The following is a 24980-nucleotide window of genomic DNA, read 5'->3' as shown; positions in this document are numbered from 1 at the left end:
ACACCACCCCCCCCCCCCTGGCCCCTTCGTCTTCTTCCCCTTCTCGCTGCACACCCACCCACCCACCCACACACACCCACCCAACCACACCCACACCCACCCACACACCACCCACACACCAACCACCCTCCCACACCCACCAACACCCAACCACACACACCCACCCACACACACCCTCCACACCCACCCACACTCCTCACACCCACCCCCCACACACACACACCCTCCACCCACACACCCACCCACACCCACACCCTACCCAACCACACCCACACCCACCCAACACACCCGACCCACCCACCCACACACCCACCAACACCCACCCCACCCACCCACACCCACACCAGCCCACCCACACCACACACACCAACCACACCCACACCCACACCCTCCCCCACCCACACCCACACCCACCCACACCCCACCCACACCACCTCACTCCACACCCCACCCACCCACACCCGACCCACCCACACACCACACCCACCCCTACCCCACCCACCCGCAACCCACCCCTCCCACCCACTCACCCTCCCTCCCACCCTTCACCCCACCCACACCACACCCACACCCACCCACTCCCACCCAACTCACCACTCACTCCCACACTCACTCACACCCCACACACTCCTCACTCCACTCACACCCACTCACTCACCCACCTCTCACCTCTCCCCACCCTCACATCCCCACGTCGCCCACCCCACCTCACTCACTCACTCAACTCTCCCACACTCCCTCTCAACCCTCACTCCTCAACACTCACTCCCTCACTCACCACTCACCTGTCACTCCTTCCTCACTCACTCACTCTCACTCTCACCACTCTCACACTCTCACTCACTCACCACTCCCTCTCACTCTCTCACTCTCTCTCACACTCACTCACTCTCTCTCACACTCTCACTCTCACTCCACGTCACTCTCACTCACTCACTCTCTCTCACACACTCTCTCACTCACACTCCTCACTCACACACTCACTCACACACGTCTCTCTCTCTCTCTCTCTCTCTCTCTCTCACTTACTCTCCCTCTCACTCACTCTCTCACTCACTCACACACTCTCTCACTCCTTCTCACTCCCTCTCACTCACGTCTCCCTCTCACTCACATCCTCTCCCTCTCACTCACTACGCTCCCTCTCACTCACTCTCTCAGTCACTCACTCACTCTCTCCCACGCCCTCTCCCTCTCACTCCCTCTCCCACTCCCTTCCTCTCACTCTCCCACTCACTCCCTCTCACTCTCACTCCCTCTCTCACTCTCACTCTCACTCACTCACTATCACTCACTCACTCACTCACTCACTCACTCTCACACTCTCACACTCTCACACTCACTCACTCACTCTCACTCCCTCTCAATCCCTCTCCCACTCACTCCCTCTCCCACTCACTCCCTCTCTCACTCTCTCTCCCACTCACTCACTCTCACTCACTCCCTCTCTCACACTCACTCCCTCTCTCACACTCACTCACTCACTCACCTCACTCACTCACTCACTCACTCACTCACTCACTCACTCACTCTCACTCTCACTCCTCTCCCACTCACTCCCTCTCACTCCCTCTCACTCCCTCTCCCACTCACGTCCCTCTCACTCTCACTCTCTCTCACACTCACTCACTCTCACTCACTCCCTCTCTCACACTCACTCACTCACTCACACTCTCACTCACTCAACCACTCACTTCAGTCACACCCACTCACTCCTCTCTCTCCCTCTCACTCTCACTCCCTCACTCACTCACTCACCCTCTGTCACTCACTCTCCCTCACTCACTCAATCACGACTCACTCACTCACTGTCACTCACACGCAACTCTCTCTCACACTCACTCACTCTCTCTCACACTCACTCACTCTCTCTCTCACTCACTCACTCTCACTCACTCACTCACTCACTCTCTCTCACACTCACTCTCTCTCACACTCACTCTCTCTCTCTCTCTCTCACTCTCTCTCTCTCTCTCTCTCTCTCTCTCACTTACTCTCCCTCTCACTCACTCTCTCACTCACTCACTCACTCTCTCACTCCTTCTCACTCCCTCTCACTCACTCTCCCTCTCACTCACTCCCTCTCCCTCTCACTCACTTACTCTCCCTCTCACTCACTCTCTCAGTCACTCACTCACTCTCACTCCCACTCCCTCTCCCTCTCACTCCCTCTCCCACTCCCTTCCTCTCACTCTCCCACTCACTACCCTCTCACTCTCCCACTCCCTCTCTCACTCTCACTCACTCACTCACTCACTCACTCACTCACTCTCACTCTCACACTCACTCACTCTCACACTCACTCACTCACTCTCACTCCCTCTCACTCCCTCTCCCACTCACTCCCTCTCACTCTCACTCCCTCTCTCACTCTCTCTCCCACTCACTCACTCTCACTCACTCCCTCTCTCACACTCACTCACTCACTCACTCACTCACTCACTCACTCACTCACTCACTCTCACACTCACTCACTCACTCACTCACTCCCTCTCACTCCCTCTCACTCCCTCTCCCACTCACTCCCTCTCACTCTCACTCTCTCTCACACTCACTCACTCTCACTCACTCCCTCTCTCACACTCACTCACTCACTCACACTCTCACTCACTCAACCACTCACTCAGTCACACCCACTCACTCCCTCTCTCTCCCTCTCACTCTCACTCCTCACTCACTCACTCACCCTCTGTCACTCACTCTCCCTCACTCACTCAATCACACTCACTCACTCACTGTCACTCACACGCACTCTCTCTCACACTCACTCACTCTCTCTCACACTCACTCACTCTCTCTCACACTCACTCACTCTCACTCACTCACTCACTCACTCTCTCTCACACTCACTCTCTCTCACACTCACTCTCTCTCTCTCTCTCTCTCTCTCTCTCTCTCTCTCTCTCTCTCTCTCTCTCTCTCTCTCTCTGATGTGGCTCAAAGACCATTTCATTGGACTGTTTGAAGTGTGAGGATTATGGGAAAGAGGTTGGCGAGGTTTAAATCCGTGCCGGTAACATTGCCAACGCTGGGCAGATGGTTTCAGTTGCGTAGAACGCGGAGGAAATCCACGCAGACACGGGGAGAATGTGCAGACCCACGGACAGTGACCCGAGGTTAGGATTGAACCGGGGTCCCTGTGAAGTAGCAGTGTTAACCCATTGTGCCACCGTGCTGCCAGCGTACAGCACAGAAACAGGCCCTTCACTTACGTGCCAGTATAGGCTACTTGCACTTCCTCCCACCATCTTACCCTATCAGTATATAGAATCCCTACAGTGCAGAAGGAGGCCATTCAGCCCATCGAGTCTGCACCAACCCGCTGAAAGACCACCCTATCTAGGCCCACTCCCCCGTCCTAGCCCCGTAACCCCACCTACCCTGCACATCCTTGGACACTGAGGGACAACTTTGCGTGACCAATCCACCGAAACTGCACATCTTTGCATCATCCTGCAATTGCTTTCTCGAGCTTCTTAAGTGCGTGTTGTGGTGGAAATTTACACTTTCTGACCACTTGCTGGGCGAACAGGTTTCTCCTGAATTTCCGATTGGATTTATTCGTGACTATGTTATATTTAAGGCCGCTCTTTCTGGGCTCTCTCACCTGGCCAGTCGTGGTGATGCCAGTCCAGTGGCCCAGGCCCCCCCCCCCCCCCTCCAGTATCCTGGCCAGTCGTGGTGATGCCAGTCCAGGGGCCCAGGCTAATGCTCTGGGGACATGAGTTCAAATCCCACCAAAGTGAATCTCAGAATTTTTTTTTTTAAATTTAGAGTACCCAATTCATCTTTTCCAATTAAGGGGCAATTTAGCGTGGCCAATCCACCTAACCAGCACATCTTTGGGTTGTGGGGGCGAAACCCAAGCAGACACTGGGAGGACGTGCAAACTCCACATGGACAGTCACCCAGAGCCGGGATCGAACCTGGGACCTCGGCGCCGTGAGGCAGCAGTGCTAACCCACTGCCCACCGTGCTGCCCACGAATCTCAGTAATGGCAACCCTCAATCCATGATCAATTGTTGTAAAACTCCCATCTGGGTCACTAATGTCCTTTAGGGAAGGAAATCTGCCGTCCTTACCCGGTCTGGCCGACATGAGACTCCAGACCCCACGGCAATGTCTTATGTGTTTGTTTTCATGGTTGTTGGGCGTTGCTGACTAGGCCGGGCATTTATTGTCCATCCCTAATTGCCCCTTGAGAAGATGGTGGTGAGCTGCCATCTTGGACCTGCTGCTGTCCATGTGGCTTAGGTACACCCACTGTGCTGTAAGGGAGGGAGTTCCAGGGTTCCTACCCAGGGACAGTGAAAGAACAATGATATATTTCCAAATCAGAATGGTGTGTGTCTTGGGTGGGGAACCTCCAGGTGGTGGGGTTCCCGGGTATCTGCTGCTCTTGTCCTTCTAGATGGTGGTGGTCGTGGGTTTGGAAGGTGCTGCCTCAGGAACCTTAGTGAGTTGCTGCAGTGCATCTTGTAGATGGTACACACGGCTGCCACTGGTGTGGGTGATGGAGTGAGTGACTATTGAAGGAGGTGGCGGAGGTGCCAGTCAAGCGGGGCTGCTTTGTCCTGGATGGTGTCGAGCTTCTTGAGTGTTGTTGGAGCTTCGCTCATCCAGGCAAGTGGAGAGTATTCCATCACACTCCTGACTTGTGCCTTGTAGATGGTGGACAGGCTCTGGGGAGTCAGAAGTTGAGTGGCTCTGCACTGAATTCTCAGCCTCTGATCTGCTCTGTATTTATATGGCTGGTACAGTTCAGTTTCTGGTCAATGGGCTATTGGGTGAGAGGAGACAGATTCTTGAGATGAAGGGAATGAATCCTGATTGACAGGATGTCCAAATAACTTAGAATGTCTACAGTGCAGAAGGAGGCCATCGGCCCATCGAGTCTGCACCGACCCTCCTAAAGAGCACTCTACCTAGGCCCATACACCCACCCTCTCCCAGTAACCCCCAACTAACCTACACATCCCTGGATGCGAAGGGACAATTTAGTAATAATAATCTTTATTGTCACAAGTAGGCTGACATTAACACTGCAACAAAGTTATTGTGAAAACCCCATAGTCGCCACAATCCGGCACCTGTTCGGGTACACGGAAGGTGAATTCAGAATGTCCAATTCACCTGACAAGCACGTCTTTGGACTGTGGGAGGAAACCGGAGCACCCGGAGGAAACCCACGCAGACACGGGGCGAACGTGCAGACTCCGCACAGACAGTCACCCCCAAGGCCGGAATTGAACTCGGTGGGGGGGGGGGTCCCTGGCGCTGTGAGGCAGCAGTGCTAACCACTGTGCCACCATACCGCCCACCACGCCGATGTTCGCCAGCGATCTGTACAAGCTTCCGCTCATAATCTGGGATGAAGGAATATTGAGTTCTATATCAATGTTTGTCGGAGACACAAGTGTTGACCAGAACAGGAAGCTTGAAGTGAGTCAGAGACTTGGCAGGTGAGGTTCCATGTGAGGAAGCGTGAGGTCATCCGCTTCAAATCCAAAGCAGACAAATGGGAATGGTGTCCAAATGAAAAAGAGATTAAGAACTGCGAAGGAGCAGGGACTTTGATACCAAACACAAATGAACACTCTTTCCATCCCCTTAATTCCCTCAATTGCAAAAAATCTAGCAATCTCTGTCTTGACAATGCTTAATAGCGGAGCATTTCTGTCTGGGGTTAGAGAATTGCAAACATTCACAAACTAAACTACAATCTTCTACACTTCCTGGGTCCGTATCCCTCTATTCTCATCCTATTCATGTATTTGTCAAGATGCCCCTTAAATGTCACTATCGTCCCTGCTTCCACCACCTCCTCCGGTAGCGAGTTCCAGGCACCCACTACCCTCTGTGTAAAAAAACTTGCCTCGTACATCTACTCTAAACCTTGCCCCTCGCACCTTAAGCCTCTGCCCCCTAGTAATTGACCCCTCTACCCTGGGGAAAAGCAAGCCTCTGACTATCCACTCTGTCTATGCCCCTCATAATTTTGTAGACCTCTATCAGGTCGCCCCTCAACCTCCGTCGTTCCAGTGAGAACAAACCAAGTTTATTCAACCGCTCCTCATAGCTAATGCCCTCCATAAGAACATAAGAACTAGGAGCAGGAGTGGGCCATCTGGCCCCTCGAGCCTGCTCCACCATTCAATGAGATCATGGCTGATCTTTTGTGGACTCAGCTCCACTTTCCAGCCTGAACACCATAACCCTTAATACCTTTATTCTTCAAAAAACTATCTATCTTTATCTTGAAATCCATACCAGGCAACATCCTGGTAAATCTCTTCTGCACCGAGGAGATAGGAGAGGTGCTAAATGAATATTTTTCATCAGTCTTCACAGAGGAAAAAGACAATGTTGTCGTGGAGAATACTGAGATTCAGGCTACTAGACTGGAAGGGCTTGAGGTTCATAAGGAGGAGGTGTTAGCAATTCTGGAAAATGTGAAAATAGATAAGTCCCCTGGGCCGGATGGGATTTATCCTGGGATTCTCTACTAAGCTAGGGAGGAGATTGCTGAGCCTTTGGCTTTGATCTTTAAGTCATCTTTGTCCACAAGAATAGTGCCAGAAGACTGGAGGATAGCAAATGTTGCCCCTTTGTTCAAGAAGGGGAGTAGAGACAACCCAGATAACTATAGACAGTGAGCCTTACTTCTGTTGTGGGCAAAATCTTGGAAAGGTTTACAAGAGATAGGATGTATAATCATCTGGAAAGGAATAATTTGATTAGAGATAGTCAACACGGTTTTGTGAAGGGTAGGTCGTGCCTCACAAACCTTATTGAGTTCTTTGAGAAGGTGACCAAACAGGTGGATGAGGGTAAAGCAATTGATGTGGTGTATATGGATTTCAGTAAAGCGTTTGATAAGGCTCCCCACGGTAGGCTATTGCAGAAAATACGGAGGCATGGGATTCAGGGTGATTTAGCAGTTTGGATCAGAAATTGGCTAGCTGGAAGAAGACAAAGGGTGGTGGTTGATGGGAAATGTTCAGACTGGAGTCCAGTTACTAGAGGTGTACCACAAGGATCTGTTTTGGGGCCACTGCTGTTTGTCATTTTTATATGACCTGGAGGAGGGCGTAGAAGGATGGGTGAGTAAATTTGCAGATGACACTAAAGTCGGTGGAGTTGTGGACAGTGCGGAAGGATGTTACAAGTTACAGAGGGACATAGATAAGCTGCAGCGCTGGGCTGAGAGGTGGCAAATGGAGTTTAATGCAGAAAAGTGTGAGGTGATTCATTTTGGAAGGAATAACAGGAAGACAGAGTACTGGGCTAATGGTAAGATTCTTGGCAGTGTGGATGAGCAGAGAGATCTTGGTGTCCATGCACATAGATCCCTGAAAGTTGCCACCCAGGTTGAGAGGGTTGTTAAGAAGGCGTACGGTGTGTTAGCTTTTATTGGTAGAGGGATTGAGTTTCGGAGCCATGAGGTCATGTTGCAGCTGTACAAAACTCTGGTGCGGCCGCATTTGGAGTATTGCGTGCAATTCTGGTCGCTGCATTATAGGAAGGATGTGGAAGCATTGGAAAGGGTGCAGAGGAGATTTACCAGAATGTTGCCTGGTATAGAGGGAAGATCTTATGAGGAAAGACTGAGGGACTTGAGGCTGTTTTCGTTAGAGAGAAGAAGGTTAAGAGGTGACTTAATTGAGGCATACAAAATGATCAGAGGATTGGTTAGGGTGGACAGTGAGAGCCTTTTTCCTCGGATGCTGATGTCTAGCACGAGGGGACATAGCTTTAAATTGAGGGGAGATAAATATAAGACAGATGTCAGAGGTAGGTTCTTTACTCAGAGAATAGTAAGGGCGTGGAATGCCCTGCCTGCAACAGTAGTGGACTCACCAACACTAAGGGCATTCAAATGGTCATTGGATAGACATGTGGACGATAAGGGAATAGTGTAGATGGGCTTTAGAGTGGTTTCACAGGTCGGCGCAACATCGAGGGCCGAAGGGCCTGTACTGCGCTGTAATGTTCTATGTTCTATGGTCTAAAGCCTCCACATCCTTCTGGTAGTGTGGCGACCAGAATTGAACACTATACTCCAAGTGTGGCCTAACTAAGGTTCTATACAGCTGACATGACTTGCCAATTCTTTTACTCAATGCCCCGGCCAATGAAGGAAAGCATGCCGTATGCCTTCTTGACTACCTTCTCCACCTGTGTTGCCCCTTTCAGTGAGATGTGGACCTGTACACCTAGATCTCTCTGACTGTCAATACTCTTGAGGGTTCTACTGTATATTCCCTACCTGCATTCGACCTTCCAAAATGCATCACCATATTCCGAGACTGTTTATGATTCCCACACCAGGGGAAGCATTTTCTCAACACCGGGCCCCTCAGATTTGTACACATTTCACTCGATCAACTCTCATTTTTCTGAACTCCAAGGAATCTCGGCCTAGTCTGCTCAATCCCTCATCCCTGGACAGTCGCCTCACCGCAGGAACCATTTGAGTGAACCTTCATGGTTCCCCCTCGAGGTACAGGTACAAAAAAACAATCAAAGCCAGAAATGTTTCACAAAGTCTTGGCCATCACGCGGCAAAGGCCGGCATTAGCTGCTCACCCATAACCTGAGGGCAGTTAGACTCAACCACATTGCTGTGGGTCTGGAGTCGCATGTAGGCCAGACTGGGTAAAGACGGCAGATTTCCTACCCAAAAGGATATTAGTGAACTCCGGCCGGGTTTTAAAAAAAGTAAATTTAAAGGGGAGCCAATTTAAGACTGAGGGGCGTCATTCTCCAACCCCCCGCCGGGTCGGAGAATGGCCGTTGGCCGCCGTGAATCCCGCCCCCGCCCCTGCCGAAGTCTCCGGTACCGGAGATTGGGCGGGAATCGGGCCGCGCCGGTTGGCGGGTCCCCCGCTCAATTCTCCGGCCCGGATGGGCCGAAGTCCCGCCCAGAAATTGCCTGTCCCGCCGGCGTAAATCAAAGCTGGTTTTACCGGCGGGATCAGGCGGCGTGGGTGGGCTCTGGGGTCCTGGGGGGGGGGGGGCGCGGGGCGATCTGACCCCGGGGGGTGCCCCCACGGTGGCCTGGCCCGCGATCGGGGCCCACCGATCCGCGGGCGGGCCTGTGCCGTGGGGGCACTCTTTCCCTTCCGCCTCCGCCACGGCCTCCACCATGGCGGAGGCGGAAGAGACTCTCCCCACTGCGCATGCGCGGGAAACTATCGGCGGCCGCTGACGCTCCCGCGCATGCGCCGCATTTCCGCGCCAGCTGGCGGGGCAACAAACGCCATTTCCGCCAGCTGGCGGGGCGGAAATCCCTCCGGCGCCGGCCTTGCCCCTCAATGTTGGGGCTCGGCCCCCAAAGATGCGGAGCATTCCGCACCTTTGGGCCGGCGTGATGCCCGCCTGATTGGCGCCGTTTTTGGAGCCAGTCGGCGGACATCGCGCCGTTGGAGAATTTCGCCCGAGATGAGGAGAAATTTCTGAGTCTTTGGAACTCCTTTCCACAGAGAGGTGTGGGAATCCTTGGCCGGGATTCTCCCCTACCCGGCGGGGGGTGGGGGGGGGGGGCGGAGAATCCCACCCCTTGTTTGTATTTAAGGCTGAGAGAGATAGATTCTTAATCGGTGAGGGAATGAAGGGTGCGGAGAAAGGGCGGGAAGGTGGACGTGGGGAATGTCAAGTCGGCCATGATCCTATTGAATAGCAGAGCAGGCTCGAGGGGCCGAATGGCCTAATACTGTTCCTATTTCGTACAGCCTGGGACATAAATGCCGTAATGATCCCATTGCTGCCCTCCTGATGCAGACATTCCTTCCCCAACCGAGTGTTAACTGTAAATCAACTGAAGGCCGATCACCAGTGATGCCAGTTGGATGTTGTCACTGCTGTTCCTGTCGTACGTGGGAGTTTTCCAATTCTAGCTATGGACACCCGGTTGGTATTGCCGCAGCCACTCACTGGGCTAACCTGGGCAAACAGGATTCATGGGGATCATTAACTTTTGTCCCAGCCCACAGAGCAGGAGTTCTCCTGGGAAGGGAGCGTTCCAGCCTTGCAGAGAGAAGCAGGCACTCTTGTATGAGTAGCTGGTGAGGTGGGGCCGGGTCGTGTTAAAGAAAGCACCTCGTCCGAACATACGGATTAGGAGCAGGAGGAGGCCACTCGGCACATGTCCAAGGCACATGCAGTGTGCCAGGATTATGCTTCACCACGCAGGAATGCGGGTGGGAGCTCATGCTCGGCTTGAAAGATCAAATCAGACAGAATTTGAAACAAGGCTGGAAGATTTGCCTAGCTTGTGCTGCAGGGAGAATCGCAGGGAAAACCCTTCACCATGAAAAACAGTTCAGGGATTAAAATTTACCAGGCTGTGGGGCGGCATGTGGCACAGTGGTTAGCACTGGGACTGCGGCGCTGAGGACCCGGGTTCGAATCCTGGCCCTGGGTCACTGTCCGTGTGGAGTTTGCACATTCTCCCCATATCTGCGTGGGTTTCGCCCCCACAACCCAAAAGATGTGCAGGTTAGGTGTATTGGCCACGCTAAATTGCCCATTAATTGGGGGAAACAAAAGATAGCAGGCTGTGAAAGGAAAAAGAACTGAAATAAACCCTATGGGAACTGAGAATCATGTCAGACTGGGTCTGAAAAAAATCAAGTGACTTTTAATTTCAGTGTAAAGCATTCCTGTGAAGTGAGTTTTCAACTGTGTTAGAAATAAAAGGGAAAAGTTCTAATCTGTAGTTTAAAAATATCAGTCACCTACAACAATAGTGTTTAGTTAATTGTGCTTTTAGTTGTTTGTTACAGTTTAAGTCTTGAACATGAAATCTTGAGATGTTATTCCTTCAGCTGTTAACTAGAAAATTAAATTAATGTTTTAAAGTTATTCCGTAAACCTAGAACACGCAGGAGCAGAATTAGACCATTCGGCCCATCGAGTCTGCTCCGCCATTCAATCATGGCTGATATGTTTCTCATCCCCATTCTCCTGCCTTCTCCACATAACCCCCGATTTCTTTCTATATCATTATTTATCATCTAAATAGCTGCTTTGTAATGCTGTCATATCCTTTTGCTTTGTAAGCCTACATATCCCCTCGACAGAACCCCCCTCCCCCCCCATTTGATTTAAAGCCCTCTCTACATCCCTAGATATGCGGTTCTCCGGAATACCGGTCCCAGCACAGTTCAGATATGGCCTGTCCCAGTGATACAGCCCCCACTTTGCTCAGTAGTAATGCCAGTCCCCCATAAACTGAAACCCACATCTCCCACACCAGTCTTTGAGCCGCATATTCATCTCTCTAATTTTATGGACCCTATGCCAAGTTGCACAAGGCTCAGGTAAGAATCTAGACAATTGTAAACTTAAAGGTCCTGTTGTTTAATTTAGTGCCTGGCTCCTCAAACTCTCCATGCAGAACCTCTTGCCACGTTCTCCCTATGAGGTTGGTACCTGCATGGATCACGCCATCGCGATCCCCCCCTCTCCCACTGCAAGTTCCTCTCCAGCCTGGAGCAAATGTGCAGAACCCTGGCACCAGGCTGGCAACGCAGCTGTTGGGACTCTCAAAAATCAATAATCTTGAAAATGAAATGAAAATGAAAATCGCTTATTGTCACAAGAAGGCTTTTTATTGGTGTCACAAGTTCATTAACACTACAATGAAGTTGCTGTGAAAAGCCCCTAGTCGCCACACTCCGGCGCCTGTTCGGGTCCACAGAGGGAGAATTCTGAATATCCGATTCAACTAACAGCACGACTTTCGGGACTTGTGGGAGGAAACCGGAGCACCCGGAGGAAACCCACGCAGACACGGGGAGAAGGCGCAGACTCCGCACTGACAGTGACCCAAGCCGGGAATCGAACCCGGGGCCCTGGCGCTGTGAAGCAACAGTGCTAACCACTGTGCTGCCGTGCCGCCTCTCGATCCTGGCTGCAGAGAACAACGTCTATTCCCCTAATTATACAATCGCCGATGACTACATTTCTCTTTCCTCCCCCTCCCTCGAATGGCTCCCTGTACCCTCGGCGTTCCAATAGGTTTGCTGATCCTCCTACAGTCCGTCTCTCTGGGGATTATAACAGGAGCCATTAAAAGTATGGACAGGGGCCTTGCCATTGGTGGGACTGAGTTGATCGTGCAGGTGACTGACGTGATTGAATTGCGCGCACGGGGACTTTGTGTGTTTGTCACTGCGTTGTGGAAAACCTTTGTCATGCTCCTGTTGTCTTTTACTTTTGACCAATCTTTTGGTCACCGATCCCAATACCTCCCACTCTGGCTGCGTGTCAAGTTTTGATCCTCTTGCGGAGAGAGACCCTTGTCACTGAGGTGGAGTCTTTTACCTAATTCAAACTCTGCTGGAAGCCTCGTGTGAATAAATCGCATGCAGGATGTGCACAGCGGCCTAACGCTTGGTGGGGTCCAACCGTTAGCGCCTGGGGCCGGTTTAGCACAGTGGGCTAAACAGCTGGCTTGTGATGCAGAACAAGGCCAGCAGCGGGGGTTCAATTCCCGTACCGGCCTCCCCGAGCAGGCGCCGACATGTGGCGACGAGGGGCTTTTCACAGTAACTTCGTTTGAAGCCTACTTGTGACAATCAGCGATTATTATTAAATTATTATTCGGGTGACCTTTAAGGAGGAGGTGGAAAGATTTTGAATTTCTAATGGGTTGAAGGGTTATGGAGAACGGGAGGGACGGTGGCGTTGAGGCCAAGAGGGGATCAGCCATGATCTCATTGAATGGCGGAGGGGGATCGAGGGGCTGAATGGCCCACTCCTGCTCCTAGTTCTTATGTCCTTCTACCAGACAAGTTCAGTGAGGTCATCCCTGATCCTCCAGCTACCGGACGGAAGCTACCTGTGGATTGTCTGAGCAATGAGACGATAGGTGTAGCCTGGGAAGCTGCGACCGGCCTCCGAATCCATGTTTAAAATCAGGAACATGTATACCTCCTTCTGGAAACCATTTAATGACTCAGATTTACCTCGGGCCTGGCAGGACTGACGTCCTTCCCGAGGGCCTGACTGGAACTCTCGGCAGCCTTCAGCCGGTGGTGAGGCTACACGAGGGCAAATACCACGCGACGATCCCAAGGTAGGCCTGGGATCACACGCCCTCTGCCCCCCCCACCCCCAAACCCAGGACGAGGGGAGGCGGTGTTTCAGCTACACCCTCCCCCTACCAGAAGCGATGGCCGTCCTGACCTGATCCAGATCCAGGTCCCTCCCCAGATTGTGCCCACTTTTTGTGTGTTCCCCACCCCCTGGAAATCCACTTCAATAATTGTCCTGCCAAAAAACACAACCTAACCCAAGGGGGAGTTTCAATGGAAGCTTTTAAAATTGCGAGGGGTTTTGATAGCGTTAGCAAGGGGAAACCGCTTCCAGTGCCAAGTGCTTTGGTAACCAGGGAAGCGCAGACTTCAGATAATTGGCAGAAAAAAGTTTCCTGTTTCAAAGAGCTGGTATAGATACTAAGGGCCGAATAGCCTCCTGTGCTGGAAGAGTCTATGAATAATTAACAATGAAGGCAAGTCTTCAGTTATAGAACCATATCTTACCGAGTTAAAGGGCCTGTGGGATTATTTGGTCAAATAACCGATCTGTTTCCGTTTAATTGAGTGAAGAGATCATCCTCCTCTTTGTTTTTCCACTTTCAGCCAGATCTCCTGAACTTCAAGAAGGGCTGGATGTCCATCCTCGATGGTCACGGTGAGGTGGGTGGCCGTCTGCAAATTCGTACTAGGGGCTGGAAAATCATTTCCTGGGCTTTTCCGCGGAAGAATATTTTTCCTTGCCCCTGGGTGGGAGGAGGAAGCCTTGTGGCTCAGTGGGTTAGCGGCTCTGCCTCTGAGCCCGAAGCTGCGGGTTCGAGCCCCCCCCTCCCCCCCCCCCCACACCAGGGCTTGATGTCCGAGGAACGTGCGTCCACAACGCGGCCAAACAGGTTGACTACCAACCTGCAAAACCTTTCCAAACACACGCCCAGTGACAAGATGATAAGAGTGGGAGAGATTCCTGGTCAGTCATGTGATGGAAGGTCTCTGCCACCACTCTCCATGGCCCCAGACTACAGTAGGTATGAGATGGCGCAGGTTGCCACAGGAACCGGGACTCCTGGGATGGGCTGCTGGGGTGACCAGTGTGGATGACATTGGTGCCAATAGTTGGCCCCTGTTCTGCCTGGGGTGAATTTGGGATCTGCCTCCTTGCACCCCTCCCGTGGTGGAGACCATGGGGCTGTGGGTTGGACCTGCCTTGGGCAGATCCAGAGGAACAAGATCTCTTTGTGACTTAGTCCAATCAGCCGCCCCGACGTCAATGGCCTTTTTGATCGCCGTAACGTCATCTTGTCTCGGCTGTTAATTGGCTCAGATATTGACCGTCGGCTAAACTTTGCCCAAATGTTGACATTGCTGAGAAATGTGCTCAGATTGTCATACTGAAAGGGGCGGCGCATTGGTTAGCACTGCTGCCTCGCGCCGCTGAAGACCCGGGTTCAATCTCGGCCCCGGGTCACCGCCCGTGTGGAGTTGGCACATTCTCCCCGCGTCTGCGCGGGTCTCACCCCCACAACCCAAAGATGGGCAGGGTAGGTGGATTGACCACGCTAAATTGCCCCTTAATGTGGGGAAAAAAGAATTGGCTGCTCTCAATAAAAAAAAAAGTGTCATACTGTCTAAATTGGCTTTGGAGGTGAACTTTGACCTGGATCGTGCTCAAATATTGACATGGTCTTGGATTTGACTCCGAAGTCGCCCACATACTTTTGAAGGGTGGGTGCAGACTCGAAGGGCCGAATGGCTTCCTCCTGCACTGTAGGGATTCTATGATTACTACTTGTCTACCGATGGAGATATTGTGGGAAAATACACAGCACAAAGCTGGGATGTTGCTCTCTGTTTTAAGAAACTGACCATTCCATCGAGTGGCCTGTCTTTTAGTTTCAGTCTGTAGACGGCATTTTTGGAACTTTTTTTTATAAATTTAGAGTACCCAATTCATTTTTTCCAATTAAGGGGCAATTTAGCGTGGCCAATCCACCTACCCTGCACATCTTTGGGTTGTGGGGGCGAAACCCACGCACACACGGGGAGAACGTGCAAACTCCACACGGACAGTGACCCAAGGCCAGGAGCGAACCCGCGACCTCGGCGCCGTGAGGCTGTAGTGCTAACCACTACACCACCGTGCTGCCCACACATTTTTTTGGAACGTTGGTACAATAAATTAATTGTTATCTCCCCCCGTCCAAAAAACAGTCTCCTATTCACAGACAAATCCTATCCAGTTTATTCCTGCGCAATTCCAGTGCGAATTGATGGACAGCAGGATTCCTGAAATAATTCCTTTAGACCCGGGATGTTGAGGCCAGATACCATCCCTGCAGCCTGTGGGACTGGACCTGGCATCTTCCAGGGGTGGCGGGTCTGTGTACGACCCCGCTACTGACCGGATATACTCGTGGGGGAGGGGTGGGGGGGGGGGAGGACGTTGGCTACCGCGCGGGGTGGGGTGGGGAGGGGATGTTTCTCATTGATCCGCTCTCCTCGGTGTGAAATGATGTGCTTCGTGCTCTCTTGCAGTGGAAGAAACATTGGTTTGTTCTGGCGGACTCCAGCCTGAGGTATTACCGAGACTCCACAGCCGAGGAGGTAAGGCCTTTGACCAGCCACAAACTGCACCCACGCAACCTCTCGCCAACTCACACTTGACAAAAAGAGAAGGTTAGGGATCATGAGGAAGGACATGTTGGGTAGGAATAGACAATTCCTTGGTGGTGTAGCCTGGGAAGTACATTGCAGGTTATTGCTGGCAACGTGCGATGTGAATAAGACTTTCCTGTTTGAAAACCTCACTTTAGCACGCAATGTTGATCCGAATCACCAGGGGGGGGGCGCCTGTAAGTGCGAAACCAGACACCGGCATGTTTAACATGCTGGATTGGGCCTCAACACCTTCACCAAGATGGCGTCCTGAGTGAAACGGGTGGTTTAGCTCAGGCGCCTCCCCGCCCCCCCCCCCCCCCCCCCCCCCCCCCCCCAAGGTTGCTGCTGCTGCTGACCGACCTTCCTCTAACGCTCCACGAGATAGTCTAGGAACGGTTGCCACCGCCTGTAGAACCCCTGCGCAGACCCTCTCGAGGCGAACTTAATCCTCTCCAACTTTATGAACCCAGCCATATCATTTATCCAGGCCTCCAGGCTGGGGGGGCTTCGCCTCCTTCCACATTAGCAAGATCCTTCGCCGGGCTACTAGGGACGCAAAGGCCAGAATGCCGGTCTCTTTCGCCTCCTGCACTCCCGGCTCGTCCACTACTCCAAATAGTGCTAGCCCCCAGCTTGGCTTGACCCGGACTTTCACCACCTGAGATATTGCTCCCGCCACTCCTCTCCAGAACCCCTCCAGTGCCGGGCATGACCAAAACATATGGACATGGTTCGCCGGGCTCCCTGAGCACCTTCCACATCTGTCCTCTACCCCAAAGAACCTACTCAACCTCGCCCCCGTCAAGTGCGCTCTGTGAACCACCTTAAATTGTATCAGGCTGAGCCTGGCACATGAGGAGGAGGAATTAACCCTACCTAGGGCATCAGCCCACAGACCTTCCTCGATCTCCTCCCCCAGCTCCTCCTCCCATTTACCCTTCAACTCTTCTACCAGCGCTTCCCCCTCTTCTTTCAACTCCTGGTGTATTTCCGACACCTTGCCCTCCCCGACCCATACACCTGAGATCACCCTATCGTGAACTTCTTGTGCCGGGAGCAATGGGAATTCCCTCACCTGTCGCCTCACAAGAGCCCTCACCTGCATATATCTGAAGGCATTTCCCGGGGGCATCCCACAAGTCTTTGAGAAGTCGCTGGGCAATGTTGTCAGCTGGACCTCGACTTGGTGTATTTGGAAGGATTTTGCAGGTTGATCCTCAACCTGTTTGGCCGCGTCAGGAACCCACCTTCCTTGGACATCAAGTCCTGAGGCGGGACTCGAACCCGGAGCTTCTGGTTCAGAGGGAGGGACGTTGTCAACTGTCTGGGCACGGGCTCAAATCTAGATGGGCGGGGGGCGGGAATAGAAATCTCCTCTCTGCTGCCTGAGAGGTCTTGTGGCACAGTTGGTTAGTGGCCAAACAGGCAAATCCTTGCAAACACGTCAAGTCAAGGTCCAATAATTGTGTCCAATGTGGTAAGAGGAAGTTACAATGCTCGGGTTGTACCAGAAATGGGTTACACTGAGGAACTCACTGCCACAAGGTGTTGTTTTTTAAAAAAAAAATGTATTTTATTACCAACAGGTTACAACCCATAAACACCCGGGAAACATGCTTCCCAGCAATCAACTATACAGTCCATACAAATTCCCCCCCCATCACCCGCAACGAACAGCTCCTCAAACACGGTCACAAACATCCCCCACCTTTCCTCAAACCCCCCTGAAGAGCCCCTTAATTCGTACTTTATCTTCTCTAACCGCAGGAAGTGGTACAGGTCATCCAACCAAGCTGCTACCCCCGGTGGCGATGCCAACCACCACTCCAGCAAAATTCTCCGCCGTGCAATCAGAGAGGCGAAGGGCACGACATCGGCCTTCCTCCTCTCCGTGAGCTCCGGCTTCTCTGAGACCCCAAATATCGCCACCAAAGGGTCCGGGTCCACCTCCTCCTCCACTACCCTGGCTAAGACCGCGAACACTCCCGCCCAGAATCATCCCAATTTTTCACAACCCCAAAACATGTGTGTATGATTCACTGGCCCCCGCCCACACTTCTCACACTCATCTGCTACCCCCTGAAAGAACCCACTCATTCTCGCCCGAGTCATACGCACCCTGTGCACCACCTTAAACTGTATCAAGCTCATCCTTGCACAAGAGGAGGCCCCGTTTACCCTTCGCAGTGCCTCGCTCCATACTCCCCAATTGATCCTCCTTCCCAACTCCGCTTCCCATTTCCCCTTGATCTTCACCACCCGCTCCACAAGGTGTTGTTATGTCAGTAGCATAGATGTCGTGAAGGGGAAGCTGAATAAAAATGAGGGAGAAGGGAATGGTAGACTATGCTGATAGGGTTACATGGGGTGGCAGGAGGGTTACATGGGGTGGCCAGGAGTGTTACATGGGGTGGCCAGGAGTGTTACATGGGGTGGCCAGGAGGGTTACATGGGGTGGCCAGGAGGGTTACATGGGGTGGCCAGGAGTGTTACATGGGGTGGCCAGGAGTGTTACATGGGGTGGCCAGGAGGGTTACATGGGGTGGCCAGGAGGGTTACATGGGGTGGCCAGGAGGGTTACATGGGGTGGCCAGGAGGGTTACATGGGGTGGCAGGAGGGTTACATGGGGTGGCAGGAGGGTTACATGGGGTGGCAGGAGGGTTACATGGGGTGGCCAGGAGTGTTACATGGGGTGGCCAGGAGGGTTACATGGGGTGGCAGGAGGGTTACATGGGGTGGCAGGAGGGTTACATGGGGTGGCAGGAGGGTTACATGCGGTGGCAGGAAGCTCGTGGAGAATAGATACTAGCACAGATCAATCGATCTGAATGGCCTGTTTTTGAGCTCTATCTTCAGTGACCTGTGTTCTGGCTGGAATTTCGAACCTGCCTCTTGTAGAGCAAAGGAGAAGTGAGTTCCCCATTCCCTTGTGTTGTGTTGGACTTGTAGCCAAAGGCCCCACCGGCTGCTGACTATGTTGTGCCAGACTGTGGAGTTGGACATTGACTCAAACTTTTTCCTCCTTGTCCCATCAGGCCGACGACCTGGACGGAGAGATCGACTTAAGAAACTGCAACGATGTCACCGAGTACCAGGTTCAACGGAACTATGGCTTCCAGATCCACGTGAGCAGCCCCCCCCCCCCCCCCCCCCGTGCTCGCCGTGCATTCGGGGGGTGGGGTTCCACAGTCCCGTCAGCTCGCTGAACCCGAGGTCGGAGATTCTGGGGCCCGGAATGCCCTCGGGAATCAAGTGGCTTCCGCGAACTTCTGACCCCAGGAAATTCCGGGTTCCCGCTGTTGCGGTAAACGCTGCGGTTTCCACAAGGGAGAGGAGCCTCAATTGATTCACGTGGCGTGCGTGTCGGAAACGAACCGTGTCTCTCTCTCTCTCTCTCTCTCTCTCCCCCCCCCCCCCCCGGCCCCCACCCGGATTCCTCACCTTCATTCTGCTTTCGCCGAAACTGATCCCTCCGTTATCTTCGCTCGCCAATCCTGTGGTGGATGAGGCAGAAGGTGACATGGCAACCGGGCAGCCTGGGAGAGAGTGCTGATGGGTAATGGTACCCCGGGTGAGGGACTGCAGTTCTGTAGAGGCTGCAGAGAATGTGAAGGAGAGTTTTGAAAGCAATGTTCAAGATTCCATGGGGCTTTGACAGGGACAATCAGGAAAGACTGTTTCCACTGGCTTTTAGAATGCCAATTGATTACATTGATTAGAATTAATTGGCATTCTAAAAGCCCGTGGAAACAGTGCAGGAGGACACCATTCGGCCCATTGAGTCTGCATTGACTCTCCAAAAGACCACCCTACCCAGGCCCACTTCCCTCCCCCAACCCCATCCCCGTAACCCCACCCAACCTGCACATGTTTGGGCACCCACAGTGCTGTTAGGGAGGGAACTCCAGGATTTGGACCCAGCTGTCGATGGAAAGGTATTAGTGGGCAACACGGTAGCACAGTGGTTAGCACTATTGCTTCACAGCTCCAGGTTCCCAGGTTCGATTCCCGACTTGGGTCACTGTCTGTGCGGAGTCTGCACGTTCTCTCCGTGTATGCGTGGGTTTCCTCCGGGGGCTCCGGTTTCCTCCCACAAGTCCCGAAAGACGTGCTGTTAGGTGAATTGGACATTCTGAATTCTCCCTCTGTGTACCCGAACAGGCGCCGGAGTGTGGCGACGAGGGGATTTTCACAGTAACTTCATTGCAGTGTTAGTCTAAGCCTACTTGTGACACTAAAAAAGATTATTATTAATGTATAAAACACAGCAAAACCCCACAATTCAGCACATGCCTTCTCTCAACCAATCGGTAGCAGGGGTGAGTTAGAGCATCTCGGGATGGAATGGAGTAACTCGAAACAGACCGGGAGCTGATCCCGGGACCTTTCTGAATTTGTATAGCATGACTTACTCGCTTCTAAAACCCATCAATGCCTCGATCGACCCTGCCTCCACCACAGCCTCGGGCAGCACATTCCAGACCGTGACCACTCTCGCGACTCCATTGATCATTTTGTTGATTATCTCTGCCCCCTCCTCCTCCACCCTTCCACCAATAGGAACAGTTTCTCCCTATCGTCTTTGTCCCGTCCCATCGTGATTTTGAACACCTCGATCAAATCTCCTCACAACTTTCTCTCTCTCCAAGGGGCGCAGTCCCAACTTCCCCAATCTCGCTCGGTAACTGAAGTCCCTCACCCTAGAATTTACAGTGCAGCAGGAGGCCATTCGGTCCATCGTGTCTATACCGGCCCTTGGAACGAGCACCCCACTTAAAGCCCACGCCTCCACCCTATCCCAGTAACCCCGCCTAACCCTTTTGGACACTAAGGGGCAATTTAGCCTGGCCAATCCTAACCTGATCATCTTTGGACTGTGGGGGGAAACCGGAGCACCCGGAGGAAAGACACGGGGTAAATATGCAAACTCCACACAGTCAGTCACCCGTGGCCGGAATTGAACCCGGTTCCCTGGAGCTGTGAGGCAGCAGTGCTAACCACCGTGGGGCCATGTCGCCCTGGATGCTCGTGATTCTTTTCTGCACCTTCTCCAAAGCCTTCACATCTTTCCTGTAGTGGTACCCAGAACTGGACACAGTGCTCCACTTGAGGACCAAATTATCCACATCACCCAAACATATGAGGGGCGATTCTCCGAGCCCCGCGCCGGAGGATCGTTGCAACTGCGCCACGATGCCGGGCGTGCGATTCTCCGAGGATGCGGAGAATCGGTGGCATTTGCGCGGCGCATATGGCGGGCAGTGTGAACTGCTCCAGCGCCGTGCTGGACCCTGTGGGGGACAGAATAGGTCGTACCCGGGCCCGGTTCGCGCCGAGGCGAAATGCGACGGCGTTCACGACGGCGCGAACACTTGGGCTCCATTTGGGAGAATCCCGCCCCTTGAACTAGGATGAACGGCCTTTGAATCTCCTCCGCCATTCAATAAGGTGGTGGCTGATCTAGTTGTGACGTCAACGCCACATTCCTGCCGACCCCCCGATAACCTTTCCTGCCCCTTGTTAAAAACATTCAGAGACACTTTCACTGCCCTTTGAGGAAGAGAGTTTCAGAGATTCGCAATCCTCTTGCGAGAAAAAAAAATGGTCATCTCTGCCCCAAATCAGCATCCCCCTCATTTTTAAACAGTGACCCTCAGTTATTGACTCTCCCACATGAGGAAATATCCTCTCCACATCTCCCCTCACGTCCTCGCACTTTTCTAAACTCCAGCAGATACAAGCTTCGCCTGTCCAATCGTTGCAGGTATTAGTAAACTTTCTCTGAACTGCTTCCAACGTATTTACATCTTGCCTTAAATAAGGCCAACACTGCACACAATACTCCAGATGTAGCCTCACCAATGCCCTGTAAGACCATAAGTTATAGGAGCAGAATTAGGCCACTCGGCCCATCGAGTCTGCTCCGCCATTCAATCATAGCTGATATCTTCTCATCCCCATTTTCCTGCCTTCGCCCCATAACCCCTGATCCCCTTATTGATCAAGAACCTATCTATCTCTGTCTTAAAGACACTCCGTGATTTGGCCTCCACAGCCTTCTGCGGCAAAGAGTTCCACAGATTCACCGCCCTCTGGCTGGAGAAATTCCTCCTCATCTCAGTTTTAAAGGATCGTCCCTTCAGTCTGAATCTGTGCCCTCGGGTTCTAGTTTTTCCTACAAGTGGAAACGTCCTCTCCACGTCCACTCCATCCAGGCCTCGCAGTATCGTGTAAGTTGCAATAAGATCCCCCCCTCATCCTTCTAAACTCCAACGAGTACAGACCCAGAGTCCTCAACCGTTCCTCGCACGACAAGCTCTTCATTCCAGGGATCATTCTTGTGAACCTCCTCTGGACCCTTTCCAAGGCCCCAGCACATCCTTCCTTAGATACGGAGCCCAAAACTGCTCACAATACTCCAAATGGGGCCTGACCAGAGCCTTATACAGCCTCGGACGTACATCCCTGGTCTTGTATTCTAGCCCTCTTGACATGAATGCTAAAATTGCATTTGCCTTCTTAACTGCCGACTGAAGCTGCACGTTAACCTTGACTGAAGTAATATCTCCCGACTTTCTGTTTTCAATTCCCCTCACAAAAAAAGGCAACAATCTATTAGCTTTCTTAATTAATTGCTGTGCCTGCATTTGCTTCAAATTGCATCTCGCTAGTCCATGTCCTCCCGAAGTCCACTGCTATCCTCCCCTCCACTACATTCTCATCTTTTCTACCTGCAAATTACAAGATTGTCTTCCCTGCCCCCAAGACTGTGTTACTTATATTTACCCCGCCCCACCTCGGCCGCTCCCTGCTACTCCCTGCGTGCTATCCCGAGCCAATTATGGACCCAGGTCACCAGCGTCTCATTGAGCTGGGCTGTTTAGCACAGGGCTAAATCGCTGACTTTTAAAGCAGACCAAGGCAGGCCAGCAGCACCGGTTCGATTCCCGTACCAGCCTCCCTGAACAGGCGCCGGAATGCGGTGACTAGGGGCTTTTCACAGTAACTTCATTTGAAGCCTGCTCGTGACAATAAGCGATTTTCATTTCATTTTCATTTCATTTTGACCCCCTCGTGCTTCTGTCTTTTCAGACGAAAGAGTCTGTTTACACTCTGTCAGCGATGACATCTGGGATCCGGAGGAACTGGATTGAGGCGCTCCGGAAGACAGTCCGTCCGACCACCGCACCAGATGTGACAAAGTAAGCCACTGAGAATTCACAGAAGCAGAACCAGGTCGTCCTGGCCTACTAGACCATGTCAGTGTCTATACTCCCCCACGGGCCTCCTCGCCCTGACTTGTTCTCGCCCGATCTACCTCCAATTCATTTCGCCCTCGTTCTTTTCTCGCCTCCTTAAGTGCAGCTGTGCTATTCTCCTCAAACACTGCCTGCGTGGTGAGTTCCGCACTCTCGCTGCTCCCTGAGTGAGGAGGTTTCCTCTGAATTGGCTCCCGGGTTTATTCGTCACCATCCGATATTGATGGGCCCTGGTTTTGGCCTGCAGAGAATGTGCCTGTGGTTCTGTGCTGAGTGTGGAAGATGCATAGAAAGCTTCAGGCCTCCCCTCTGGTCTCGTCGCACCCAATTTGGTGATGCGACGGGGCCGTTGAATCTCACGAGATTGAACAACGAACAAAGAAAAGTACAGCACAGGAACAGGCCCTTCGGCCCTCTAAGCCTGCGCCGACCATGCTGCCCGTCTAAACTAAAATCTTCTACACTTCCTGGGTCCGTATCCCTCTATTCCATCCTATTCATGTATTTGTCAAGGTGCCCCTTAAATGCCACTATCGTCCCTGCTTCCACCACCTCCTCCGGCAGCGAGTTCCAGGCGCCCAGAAACATGCTAATGGCTGGAATCCAATGAAGGGGCGTAAGGCTGTCTTTTCTTTTCTTAGACATTTAGAGTATCCAATTCATTTTTTCCAATTAAGGGGCAATTTAGCGCGGTCAATCCACCTACCCTGCACATCTTTGGGTTGTGGGGGCGAAACCCACGCAGACACGGGGAAAATGTGCAAACTCCACACGGACAGTGACCCGGACCCGGGATCGAACCTGGGACCTCGGCGCCGTGAGGCAGCAGTGCTAACCACTGCGCCACCGTGCTGCCCTCACTATTAGTCATGGAATTTACAGTGCAGAACAAAGAACAAAGAAAAGTACAGCACAGGAACAGGCCCTTCGGCCCTCCAAGCCCGTGCCAACCATGCTGCCCGACTAAACTACAATCTTCTACACTTCCTGGGTCCGTATCCCTCTGTTCCCATCCTATTCATGTATTTGTCAAGATGCCCCTTAAATGTCACTATCGTCCCTGCTTCCACCACCTCCTCCGGTAGCAAGTTCCAGGCACCCACTACCCTCTGTGTAAAAAAACTTGCCTCGTACATCTACTCTAAACCTTGCCCCTCGCACCTTAAACCTATGCCCCCCTAGTAATTGACCCCTCTACCCTGGGAAAGAGTCTCTGAATGGGAGTCCTGAAAGGGGGTGAGGGGAGCTCAAAAGGGGGTGGGGTTGGGGAGGCCTGAAAGGGGAGGAGCCCTCAGTGGCCCCATATCGGGGTGCCATGACGTTTTGGGGGGTGGGGTCAATGCCCATGTGTGCAGAGAGTGACATTGTTGCGGGGGTGGGGTGGGGTGGGGGGGGGATGCGGTTGAGCTCTCTTGGAGATCAGGGCGCCCGTTCAAAATGGCGTCCCACCCTCTGAGGAGAGCGATATTTCTTTTTTTTTAAAACAATATGTTTATTAAGAATTTTTCAACAAAACTTTCAACCATACAAACTCTCCCCCCCCACCGTAACAAAAAGAAAAGAAAAGTCGCATAGCAAGACAGAAACATATCAATTCAACATAGTACAGAACTTTGTACACTGGATTCCTCCCGCACATATCAACTTTCCCAAGCGTTTATGTATTTTCTTGCTCAAGTGCCCCTAGAACCCCCCCCCCCCCCCCCGAAAGCAATAGCCCCCCCTTCACCTCCCCCCCGAGAGCGATATTTCTAAGTGTGGGCTTGACCGAGAAGAAACACCCCAAGGCCCCAAACCATGACTAAAGTGTGGGTGAATACCGGTGTGGATCTCACTCGGATCTCACTCAAAACCTGACTGGAAACGTCGCGCCAAACTCGCCCCTAAGTGACACTTAGAGATTTTTTTGATTAATTCTGCCTTAACTTCATTTGTTCACGGGATGTGGGCGTGGCTGGCTAGGCCAGCATTTTTTGTACATCCCTAATTGGCCCTTGGGAAGGTGGTGGTGGGTCGCATTC

At 52.5% G+C, this 24980-nt stretch overlaps 1 protein-coding gene across 3 annotated transcripts in view; it reads left to right on the top strand.

The window, feature by feature from the left end:
* LOC140403843 (uncharacterized) overlaps window positions 1–24980 on the top strand; it is a 349170-nt gene that overhangs the window by 219390 nt on the left and 104800 nt on the right. For all 3 annotated transcript variants that reach the window (XM_072492027.1, XM_072492026.1, XM_072492028.1), the window contains 4 exons: window positions 13651–13707; window positions 15577–15645; window positions 18736–18825; window positions 22793–22902. In XM_072492027.1, the coding sequence (XP_072348128.1) occupies window positions 13651–13707; window positions 15577–15645; window positions 18736–18825; window positions 22793–22902 (326 nt within the window). The remainder of the gene's footprint in view (window positions 1–13650; window positions 13708–15576; window positions 15646–18735; window positions 18826–22792; window positions 22903–24980) is intronic.

This window comes from Scyliorhinus torazame, chromosome 29 (genome assembly GCF_047496885.1).
Source record: "Scyliorhinus torazame isolate Kashiwa2021f chromosome 29, sScyTor2.1, whole genome shotgun sequence".
In the NCBI taxonomy this organism is placed as follows: Eukaryota; Metazoa; Chordata; class Chondrichthyes; order Carcharhiniformes; family Scyliorhinidae; genus Scyliorhinus; species Scyliorhinus torazame.
Note: the sequence above shows the minus strand (reverse complement) of the source record. Positions and strands in the feature narration are given on the sequence as shown.